Source organism: Capra hircus, chromosome 15 (assembly GCF_001704415.2).
Source record: "Capra hircus breed San Clemente chromosome 15, ASM170441v1, whole genome shotgun sequence".
In the NCBI taxonomy this organism is placed as follows: Eukaryota; Metazoa; Chordata; class Mammalia; order Artiodactyla; family Bovidae; genus Capra; species Capra hircus.
In genome coordinates, this window is record NC_030822.1 from 75,120,849 (window position 1) to 75,130,837 (window position 9,989).

At 41.7% G+C, this 9,989-nt stretch overlaps 1 protein-coding gene across 1 annotated transcript in view; it reads right to left on the bottom strand.

The window, feature by feature from the left end:
* TRPC6 (transient receptor potential cation channel subfamily C member 6) overlaps positions 1–9,560 on the bottom strand; it is a 159,630-nt gene extending 150,070 nt beyond the window's left edge. Inside the window, exon 1 of the mRNA XM_018059881.1 lies at positions 9,332–9,560. Coding sequence (XP_017915370.1) covers positions 9,332–9,498 — 167 coding nt within the window. The 5' untranslated portion in view covers positions 9,499–9,560. The remainder of the gene's footprint in view (positions 1–9,331) is intronic.

Here is a 9,989-nt window from a genome sequence, read left to right on the forward strand (position 1 = left end):
AGATATAGTTCAATAGTTATCGTATAAAAATGTAAGGTATAATGTAATTGATATCATCTTTTCTTGCTTTTCAAAGGCATATAAAACATCAGGATAGGTTAAAATTGATAGAACCTTGGACTCTATGAAATATAATATCTAAAGTCTTCTAATATGGAACTTGGCCCATCAAAGGATCTTAATAAACATTCATTGAAAGAAATGAATGCATTATTCAAGAAAGAATACTGTGTCTGGCCCTGAATGCTTCTCCAAGAAAAGGGGTCCTGCAGAAAACATTTTTCTGGGGAGAGGAGAGGATTCTTACAGTGTCCAGGAATCAGCTGTTCATAGCAACCACTGCCATCCTTCAACCTGTTCAATTCAAAATTCTGTTTCAAAAAGGTTAACACAGATAAAGCTTATTTGTATTATTACTGTAACAGTTTAACTGCCTAAAAGAAACCTTAAAGGAGTTTTAGAAATCATATCATTTCCAATTCTTATTATAACTTTCAAGATAATTTTCTTAGTAATTCCCAAGAAGAGAACGCTTCCCAGTTTTGTGCAAGGGTTTTGTGCTGACCCATCCATGTCAGGGCAAAATGCTCTTTATGCTACAAGCAGAGTTTCTGTAACTGAAACATGAAATCTGCCTTGAAAAGGCAATCAATCTTAACATAGCTATTCATGCTGTAATTGATTTCTGGCAATATATACTTTCAGATGAATATCATGTAAAATGCTTTAAAAATTATGCATATCCTGCAATGAAATAAATCCACAGTATCACACTACCCTTTGAGTCAGGTCATTTTTTCTGATACAACCTGGTTTATAGCATAGAAGCAATTTATCCACTTGATAGAAATCAAGACCAAAAGAAAGTTTCATCTTTTGTAACCTTTAAAGTGTCATAACCAGCTTGTGGACCATTGGTAAAATTAGTAATTTACAGATTACCTAGCTTTGATGCATTATTAATCTTCCTTTGGTGACAAAGATTGGCAGTTATTTAAAACCTAGTTTCACTGTTTGTCTAGATAAGTGATTAAAAAAACAATCTTCTGTTCTTTCCTTTCTTTCTGTCAACTATTGGCTGTGTAATCCTTGGCAAGTTACCTTCTCATTGCTGTGGTTGCTTTTTTTTTTTTCTTATCAATAAAATATCAGTGAAACAGTGATTATAAAAGTGCATACCTCACAGATTTTCTAGAAGTATTAAAAGCTATAAAGCACTTAGAGGAGGGCCTAGCACACAGAAACCCCTAATAAATCTAGCTGCTATTGTTATTGTTATGCAACATAATCACATAAGGACAAAGATGAATGAATAAACAGATTAATGAATTAGTGGAATATAAAGCTTGACCTTCATAGGTGATTAAGATTGCAACAGAGAGAAGAGGTAGAAGTGAAACATACTTAATCCTGCTATTCATAACCTTTCTTCCTGTCTTCTTTTCCTGCCAGAGTATAACTTAGATAAAAGGAGCACAGGTCAGGAATCTTGGTTCAGTGCATCAGAGCCAACCTGCGGCTTCTCAAGTGCCTATCAAAGAAGAGATGAGAGGGAGCAATGAGTGTGCACTCCCAGAGCACGTGCACAATGTAGCCAGCTGTGCTGGGTGCAGGCATGATTATACAGAATGCTGAGAGGAGACTCTGCAACCAGTCAGCCCTTCCTCCATGCGCTCCAGCCTGCACTATCTAAAATGCATTTGGTTATTGTCCACTTGACAACAACTTGCCAGCTATGTAGCTTTCTAAATATTGTCTAACATCTCTAAACTTCAGCATGGGCCATCTATAAAATGGACATTAAAAATAGCCAAGTAGTTTCCTTGAAGAGCAAATTACATTTGTATGACAATTAGAAAAGGATCTGCTACAAAGTAGGTATTCAAAAAATGGTAGTCCCTCAAAATATATGTAAATAGTTTACAGAAAAGTCCTCTACAGAAACAGCAACTTGCCTGGGCCTGTAAATAACTCTAGTCAACACCATTGCCCCTCTTTGTCCTATCTGATTTACCAGAATGGGGCTGAGAACAATTAGGCTGCAACTACATGTGTTGTTTGGGTATCATTGTTTCATTGTAACGGCATGTATCATTTCTATACCCTGCTCCAAATGGACATTCTATAAGAAATGTGATTCAGTCCATTCCAACTGTGCAAGGGTCTTCAACAGCATACCAAGTTTTAGATATACAAGTTTAACTGAAATTTGGCATACAGATGAGCACTTCTCCATGTACTAAAACCCAGCAGATGACTCCTAAACAAAGAGCAATCACAAATGGTAATTTTACCCAACTGGATCCAATTATATTTAGCATTTTTTTTATGACAGAGGCTGAAAATGAAGAATGGACTCAAGAAAATGTTTTCCTTTTATGATTTACTCTCTAAGAGGCAACGATGAATTGCCTTATGAAGTTAACTTACTTCTTAAAACTCAAGGAACATAACTGTCTAGAGAGAAAAAAAAAAAAAAAAAAACAAAACAAAACTATGCGAAGTCTTCCTAGATGTAAACATTCTGTTACAGAACAAGTGTATGCATTTCAGCACATCCGGCAATAACGCCACAACTCACAGTGCTGAGACCCTAATAACATTTCATGACAATAAACTGTTATCAGCAGATGTTGATTACTTCAATCCAGGGAGATTTAGAAACAAAATATCTGGTTTCTGTCATGCAGAACATAATTCTGCAAAGTGGTCAACTGAAAGAGATCCACCATTAATCCAAATGGCAGCTAGAGGAGATGTTGATTGCTAAACGAAGAAGAGGAAGCAGAGCCAATGGTGATTTTCACACGTGCTTTACAGCTTCCAAACTGCAAACTCTTAACCAAGGTCCAGGTTTTTGCTTTATGGTTATGGATACTATTTTTTTTCAAAGGACATAATAGATACTAAGATTCCCTGAATTCTAAACAACTACATGTTTGTGATATCATATGAAATCATGATATCACACATACTTCCTTTGATGGATTTTATGTTTCTTTTGATAAGTGTGTTTTTATAAGGAAATGAGACCCTTTATTTTATTTGGAAATCCCTTTTACAGCTGCTGGGTGGTTGTGTTCTCAAGTAACTGCCCCTGTGGGTCCACGAGTGAAGTCTACCTGTGGGGGTAAGTGGTGGGGTCTCTGTTTAAAGGACTAGACATACCTAATGTCAATGATCCAGGAAAGAAGGAAGGAGAAACTAGAAAAACAAATGGGAGTTTGAAAGGCATATCTTACATTGGGTAAAGGGAGTGGGTGGTATTCCTTTATCCATCTGGGCTAAGACTGACTATAAAGAGCTAGACTGTTTGGTGATGGTCTTTGCGGGGTGGGTGGGAGGAGAATACTCTCTGCCAACTGGATGAAGCTTGGGGTTAGGGAGGGGTCAGTCCTTAAGAAGCTTCACAAATGAGGGGAAAGACAGTCACAGCCAGCTGGGAGTTTATCTCTGTATGTTAATTCTCTTTTGTTATCCCTAAGCATTTGACAAGTGAATAAACTCCGGGAGTTGGTGATGGGCAGGGAGGCCTGGTGTGCTCGCAGAGTCGAACACGACTGAGCTGAACTGAATTGGACTGATGAAGATACAGCCTTACCTCAGGTGAGCAGAAGGAACCTGTAGGGAAGAGCCTGGGGCTAGAGCCAAAAGGAGAGCAGTGTTATGGCAAGGTCATCAGCGACAGCTTCCCCAGAAGAGGGTGAATCTCCACGAACCAGCAGCTGGCATAGAAGATCTGGGTATCTCCTTCTAGGTGGACATTCACTCTTTTAACTTCCTTACAGGACTCAGATGCTATTTTACGAAAAGAGCCAGCATCACTTTATTCCTTATCAGAATAAATACCAAGGGGAGTACCATGTCTCTTTTGAGGAATAAATTAATTTATACCTTGTCTTTGGTAGACACTAAGTGTAGAGGGATGAAGGATAGCCCCACCTCTGGAGGTATACGGTCTGGTAGAACCAGATATGTGAGCAAAGAAGTGTAGAAAAGTGAAATAGATGTTTGAATAACATATTTATCAGACATATGGAGGCAAAAATGAAAGAGGTATAACAAGCATATAAAAATGTAATGGGATTCATAGGTTTGATGGATACTCTGAAAGAAAGTGAAAGTCCTCAGTCGTGTCCAACTCTTTGCCACCTCATGGACTACACAGTCCACAGAATTCTCCAGGCCAGGATCCTGGAATAAGTAGCTGTTCCCTTCTACGGGGGATCTTCCCAACCCAGGGATTGAACCCAGGTCTCCCAAATTTCAGGTGGATTCTTTATCAGCTAAGCCATCAGGAAAGCCCAAGAGTACTGGGCTGGGCAGACTATACCTTCTCCAGTGAATCTTCACAACACAGGTGTCAAACTGGGGTCTCCTGCACTGCAGACTTCTCTTGAAGCTTGATTGAAGCTATATCCATACCCTACCTTCAATCAAACTTCAAGAGAGTCATGTACTATACTCTGTCAACAGTTAATGTCAGAAAAACATTTTCATTTTCTAGCCTGCAGCCTGAATTTTTCATTTCCTTATTAATACATGATTTTGCCTGGAGAAAAAAAAAAAGCTAGATGGGGGGATTCTCTTTATCTGTGGTCTCTGATATTAAGTTACCTCTCTTAAATCAGAAGTTCAGTCTGGGTCCTTGGGCTCATTAGACAGGTTTCATCCAAAACCATCCTGAGGTCAATAACGATTTTAAAAGGTCTGTGATCCATTAAAACAATTCTTTAAAAGGTCATTTTTGTTTCATCATGTGAATTAAAGAATCTTTTTGGGTTTCTTCTGAGACCATGATTTAATGACCCTTGGAATCCCTTTTTGTTTGTATCCATGGTTAAACAGATCCTACCAGCAATGGAGCAGTGACTTTGTATTAAAAAAATAAAAAACTACATTAATAACTAGAGAGTAAAAACTGCTTTACAGAAAAGAAAACTATAGTTCTCACAAGCTTCACATTGCATAACCTCTGTATCAAGATACGGTGAGTACATTTCCATATTTTGAATTTTAAAACTTATTCAAATCTCTCATATTTTGGTTTATTTTTTAATGTTTCTTTAGTGTTCTTCAATTTCAATATGTTACATTTAAATAAGTTTATGTTTTTGCATCACACTAATATTCTTATACTTCATAAACATGAGAATGAATCACTTCTGAAAAATTATCATTCATTATCTATTCAAATATTGCCTCGCCCTCATTCTCTATATTTTCTCCTTCTGGAGTTTTGCCTTAATATTCATATTCTCCATGTATTTATATCTCTGTATTCTATGTATTACTATCAATTACACCATGGTTAGTCTTCACTTTTAAATCTTCCATTGAGTTTTTATTTCAAAATTGTATTTTTCTTTTACAGGTTTTCTATTTGTGTGTGTGTGTGTTTTTAATAACTTATTCTTTGTTAGGGCTTCAATGTGTTCTTTTATACTGTCAAGGTTTTGTGTCCATGGAATTCTCCAGGCAAGAATACTGGAGTGGGGAGTCATTCCCTTCTCCAGGGGATCTTCCCAACCCAGGGATCAAACCTGGGGCCCTTGAATTGCAGGCAGATGCTTTACCATCTAAACCACCAGGGAAGCCCTCAAAACTATACACATTCATTTTATACATTCTCTTTTATGCTCCAATATCATCTCAAGTTTTTAAGGATCCAGTACTGCTGTTAGGTCTCATGTTAACTCTCCCTCTCATGGATTGTACCATCGGCTAACTTCTGTTTAGTGGATTGTTTGTGTGTTTCATCATGCATTACAGCGATCATGTCTTTAGCAGGGCTTGGTGTTTTCTGGAAAATACTTAGCAGTCTAGCTGGTTACTACTGTACTTTCAGAATGGTTTTCTGTTTTACTCTTCTAGGAGCCTCAGGGGTATTTGTAAATTTGAAGATTTCTAGGTCAGTTAGGTGGTATAAAAAGCAAAAGCAAAACATAGTCACATGATGTGCAGGCCTGAAGAATGAAATTCTTAAGGGAAGATTTCTTTTCCTCTTAAAAGTTCTTCTTTTGAAGGAAAAGAAATAAAGTTTCTTCTTCTCACTGTGCTGACAACATATTATTCTAGCCTAATTTTTCACTAACATAGGGTCCTGGTTAAGCAGGGACTAGGGATGTCTCAATTCCAACTCTCTGCCTCATCTGGGGCCAAGGCCTTAGCTTCTCTCTACCTCACATGGACATTAGACTCCAACTTCCTGGTCACCCAAACCTCTAACCCCTGGGGCAACCATAGCATCAGTCAGGGTGTCCTCTGGCTTTTAACTTCCTAGCTTTTGGCAAATAGTAATCACTGTTTTTTTTTGGAAAATTGAGCAACATGTTAAAATCCTTTTAATTATTTTATCCATTACTGCTAGGTGTTTGTAACCAAGAGTCTGTTTCAGAATATCTCAGTCTATTGTTTTGCCAGAGATTTAATTTACAGTTTGGAATTAGTCATTTCCAAGCAGGAATTTTAGCTGGACTGTTTCAGATCTTCAGAATTTAGAAACACTTAACATGCTTTATGTCCAGAATTCTTCTCCATGTTCAGAAGTGATGGACTAAAGACTTATTTACTTTCTAAATGAAGGAATTCTGTGATATAACTTCTGGGATCCTCCCAGGACATGGACATTTCTTGCTAATCACCATTACAAACTGATTAAAATAGATTGGATTAATTTATTTTCAACTAGAAGTTGAAAAAAGCAAGATTTTGAATCTTTTTCTTCTAAATACTAACTTCAAAATGTTACTTCCTGAACCTAAAGCCTGAGAATATGTAATTATTCTCAAACAAGATAGTTAGACACAAATTTCAGTAGTAAAAGCCTCATAAATATATGTAAGAAAATCTTTCTACAAAAGTGAACTGTGAAAAAGAATATTTTAGCAAAAGTCCATAGAACGTATCCCACAGAAATGACAATTTGCAAAAATATATTCTTAAATGGAAAAATCTCAATAATTTGAGAGAATGGCAGAACCAAATCTAAAGTATACTAGTTATTTCAACTTTCAAAAATAATATGCCTCCTACTCTAGGAAAATATATGAAATTGTTTAAATTATAAGTCAAAAGCATAGAGAAGGGCTTATTTGTATCCTCTACCAGAAGGAAATAATTTTCCTTAATTCTTTCTCATAAATCACAGGTGTGAAGTGCTGATGTTTATTGGTGAAGATTTTTCAGTAACTTGATTATTCAAGAGGAAAAAAATAAAAACCTTGTAATAGTAAACAGTGAAGAAAAGTTACTATAGAACCTTTTGGAAATAATAGATTTGGACAAGACCAAAGTCTTACTCAGAAACATGGTTCACTCTTAAGTTTGCTATCATATGTTTGACCTGACAGGAGGTGCTCATTATGAATTGAAGCATATTAAAATATTTCTGTTGATCTCTCTGTTACCAATGCATTAAGAAGATGTGGGATTCCTTAATGCAGAAAAATACTTTTTCTCTAAATAGTAGATGATACAAAAACTAGATAAGTCAACGAGGAAGGAAACCACATTTGAAGAAAGCATTAGGGTTATTTTTCAGGACAACTTGGAATTACTATTTAGTCTCTCACTACTAATATACATCCACAAGTTTTAAAAATCAGTTTTCCCCACAAAGTAACAAATGACTAGAGAATGATTAACTGATTAAAAAAATAGATTTTTGTCTATGGAACAGCATAACTTTTAAAAACCAATATAGCTTTTATAAGTTACTTAACTTACTCACAGGTAACATTACCAAACATAACCCTCAGACTTAAGGGTAAGCTCAAGTCTAAGTCAATGTAAAAAATCCATGTGTTTTAAACATACCCTCGAAGCAAACTTGCAAGTAACTACATTCAGAGTATGCAGAATTGATTTATATTCTGTCTTTTCTTGAGATATATCTCCTTGCTACTCAAAGTGTGCTCCACGGACCAGCAGTCTCCACATCTCAGGGACTGCTGGAAATGCACAAATTTTGGCTGCACCTAGACCCTATTTTACACAGTCGGACACGACTGAAGCGACTTAGCAGCAGCAGCAGCAGACCCTACTTGAATCAGAATCTGCATTTTAACAAGCTCCATAGGTAATTCACGTGTCCATTAAAGTTTGACAATTTCTGTAGTAACAGACATAGTAATACTTTCTAATTTAATGTCAAGTTAAAGTATAAGATTTCTTTAGAGGACGATGTCCTGGAATTAGATAGTGGTGACAGTTTCCCCAACTCTGTGCATATACTAACACCACTGAACTGTGCAACTTAAATGGATAAATTTTATGAAATGTGAAATCTATTTTATTTTTTTAAAGGAATAGTAAATGTTTTCAAACCGTACAGTACACAGATGAAGGGAAGGAGTTACATTTTTTTTTTCTTTTATCTAGGGGGAAAATTACATGCAGCATCTTCTGGGGGTCACTTCCTCCTGGGAAAAAGGATCCACAGCAGACCTTGATGCGGGGCAGCCCGGAGCAGTGATCTGAAGGTGTCCCCATGCATCCTGCCCCCCTATTCCGCCCCCAGACACACACACACACACACCTCTAGAGCTGATTACAGAACTGCTACTGAGAAATGCTTTCGGTGGGAAACCCCATGCAGATGATGTGACGTGTCAAGAAACCAGACTGCACAGTCAACTAAAGGGGCAGGGAGACAGAAAGGCTCTCTGGCGGCCACACTTCTGGGCCCAGGCCTGCGGCGGGCGGGAGACTTCGCCCCTCTTCGGCCCTCGGCTCGCCCCTGCCTCTCATCCTCTACCCCCCAAAAAAGAAACCCTGTAGACTTTTGAATAAGATCTCGTAGTTCCTCGGTGTCCACCCCCCACCGCCCTTTGGGGCTTCTCCCCTGCCGAGTCTCTCGGGCGCGCACCTGTAACAGGTCCCTTCCGGGAGCCCTCGATGAGAGGTGCGCTCGACGGGGAGGCGAGCCTGGAGGCGGCGTTTCTCCGCCGCCTGCGAACTCGGCGGCCGGCCGGGGCCCACGGGCCTGCCGGCGCCTCCTGAAGGGCGCCGGCGGGGCGCGTTCGGACGGCGGAGCGCGCGGGTTCCCGAGCCCCCCGCGGGAAGGAGCGCCGAGCTGCGCCCGCGACCCTGAGAGTTCTCATCAGCCCACAGCGGCGTGCCACCGGGGACGCAGCTGTGAATCAGCCCCGGCCACGAGTGCGACGAGGGAGCTCCTCGAGGACGCGGGGGAAACGGAGCGGACCGGCGCTGGCGGCGTCGGGACCCGGCGCCCCGCGCGCGCTCGCCGGGGCGCACTTGGCCCCGCGCGCTCGGCCCCCTGCGGCCCCGGGGACCCGCTCGCCCGCCCGCCCGCGGCGCCCGCACTCACAGGCAGGGGTAGTAGCCGTAGGCAGGCAGCGCGGGCTGCGCGTCGTCTCCCAGCTCTGAGTCCATGAGCAAGTAGTCTTGGCTCTCGTTGCGCCGCGCGCCAGCCCCGGCCGCCAAGGCGGGAGAGCCGGCCCTCCGGGGCCCGAACGCGGCCGGGCTCTGGTTCATGGCGGGGACGCCCGGCTGACGGGTCGGGGTCCCGCTCGTGACGGAGCCGCCTCGGGAACGCCCGCGGGGACCCGGTGCGCAGGGGCCCGCAGCGGCCCGGCGCCCCCGGGGCGAGGGTGAGGCTGAGCGCTCAGAAGCCGCGCGGGCTGAGCTCCGCGCTCGGCTGCCCCGCGGGCCCGGGGAGCAGTCGCCACGTAGCGGGGCTCCAAGCAGACGGGGCCGGGGACCCTTGAGGAGGTGGCTGGGGCTCCCGGGCCGAGTGAGCCCAGGCGGGGCGGAGGGCGGCAGCGGAGCCTGAGAGCCGAGAGCCCCGGAGACCGCGATGGAGTTACTATGTCAACCGAGACTCTGCAGCCCTCGGCTCCCGCCTTCTTCCCCCGCGCCCTCCGTCATGATCCCACCTTTAAAGGGATCGGAACGAGGTTCCAGAAAGCAGCTAAAGCCTGTTGTGGAGCCACAACTTTCAGAGCCAAGAGGAACCTCAAGTAGGC